Raw genomic sequence first — 1033 nt, 5'->3', positions numbered from 1 at the left:
TTCGACTAACTGTCATAAAAACAAGAAAATAAAACTATTCGAGTGATCTGTCAAAAACCTGTGTAAAACTAAAAACTGTATTGGCAAATTACAAACTCAATTCACATTCTTATGTTCAAATTCAGCCTGTTCTCACTCCCGAGGTGTAATACAGTGATGATTTTGTCAAGTCCTGAGGTGTTCCTTCTGCGTTCTTATGCTACGCCTGGGTTATGGATAAAATCCAGTAGAATGACTCTCCCAGGGTAATACACGTCCCAGCCATGTATTCCAGCCCTAACCCTAACTTTATTCCTAAACTAGTGCTGTCAGCACGGCGTCGATGCATTAATGCGTTAGCGCAGTCCAGCCCCACACGCGGGGAGATCCGCGTTAACTCACTAAAGGAGATTTGTCGCATTAATGCGGTTATGGTGTTAACGTCATTTTAACAAGATTAATGCTGACAGCACTACCTTAAACCTAACCATAACCTTATCCCTAACCATAACCAGGACTTTAGACATTAGATAGTGTTTTCCAAAGCGATTTAAGTAAAACGAATGCAGATTAATTCCAAACGGTTCCCATGTTTCCTCATTTCCTCATCTCGTAAAATAGGGAGATCTCATTAAAACAAATTTTTCTGTTCAAGTATGCAAGTAAAAAACTGTAATTTTGCTTCTTAATCCAAAAATAATAATGAGTCTTTTCTTTTTTTTTGCTTTTTTACAACAGTAAAATTGAAAATTTATGGAGAACAATTATATTTTACATTAAGATTACTTTGTACAAAGAGTTTGTGAATATTCTTGGATTGCCTATTACAGAAATAGAAAAATGATTTGGGTAATGAACAGTTCTGTTAATTTAAACTGGCTGGTGGTCTAAGACATTTTTTTATACTTTTTAAAATACTTTTATTTTTTGTATACCTTTATCTGTAGGGACTGCATAAAAGAAGCTTTACTATCACATCAACAAACTAACTGTATTTTCTGCACAGTCCCATCCCACATATTGTATGGAGGAAGGTTGATGCTACAGACCTCCC

General features: G+C 35.6%; 1 protein-coding gene across 1 annotated transcript in view; it reads left to right on the top strand.

Moving 5' to 3' along the window:
• The window catches only part of LOC106632328 (contactin-1a), a gene marked incomplete at its 3' end in the record, with an annotated part of 8858 nt that extends 7827 nt beyond the window's left edge, over positions 1-1031 (top strand). The window contains exon 9 of the mRNA XM_014329253.2: positions 986-1031. Coding sequence (XP_014184739.1) covers positions 986-1031 — 46 coding nt within the window. The remainder of the gene's footprint in view (positions 1-985) is intronic.
• Positions 1032-1033: the final 2 nt, after the last annotated feature.

This window comes from Haplochromis burtoni, unplaced genomic scaffold, assembly GCF_018398535.1.
Source record: "Haplochromis burtoni strain Fernald_Lab_line unplaced genomic scaffold, NCSU_Asbu1 Contig_14, whole genome shotgun sequence".
Taxonomy (NCBI): Eukaryota; Metazoa; Chordata; class Actinopteri; order Cichliformes; family Cichlidae; genus Haplochromis; species Haplochromis burtoni.
The sequence above is the reverse complement of the archived record's forward strand: the minus strand, read 5'-3'. Positions and strand labels throughout refer to the sequence as shown.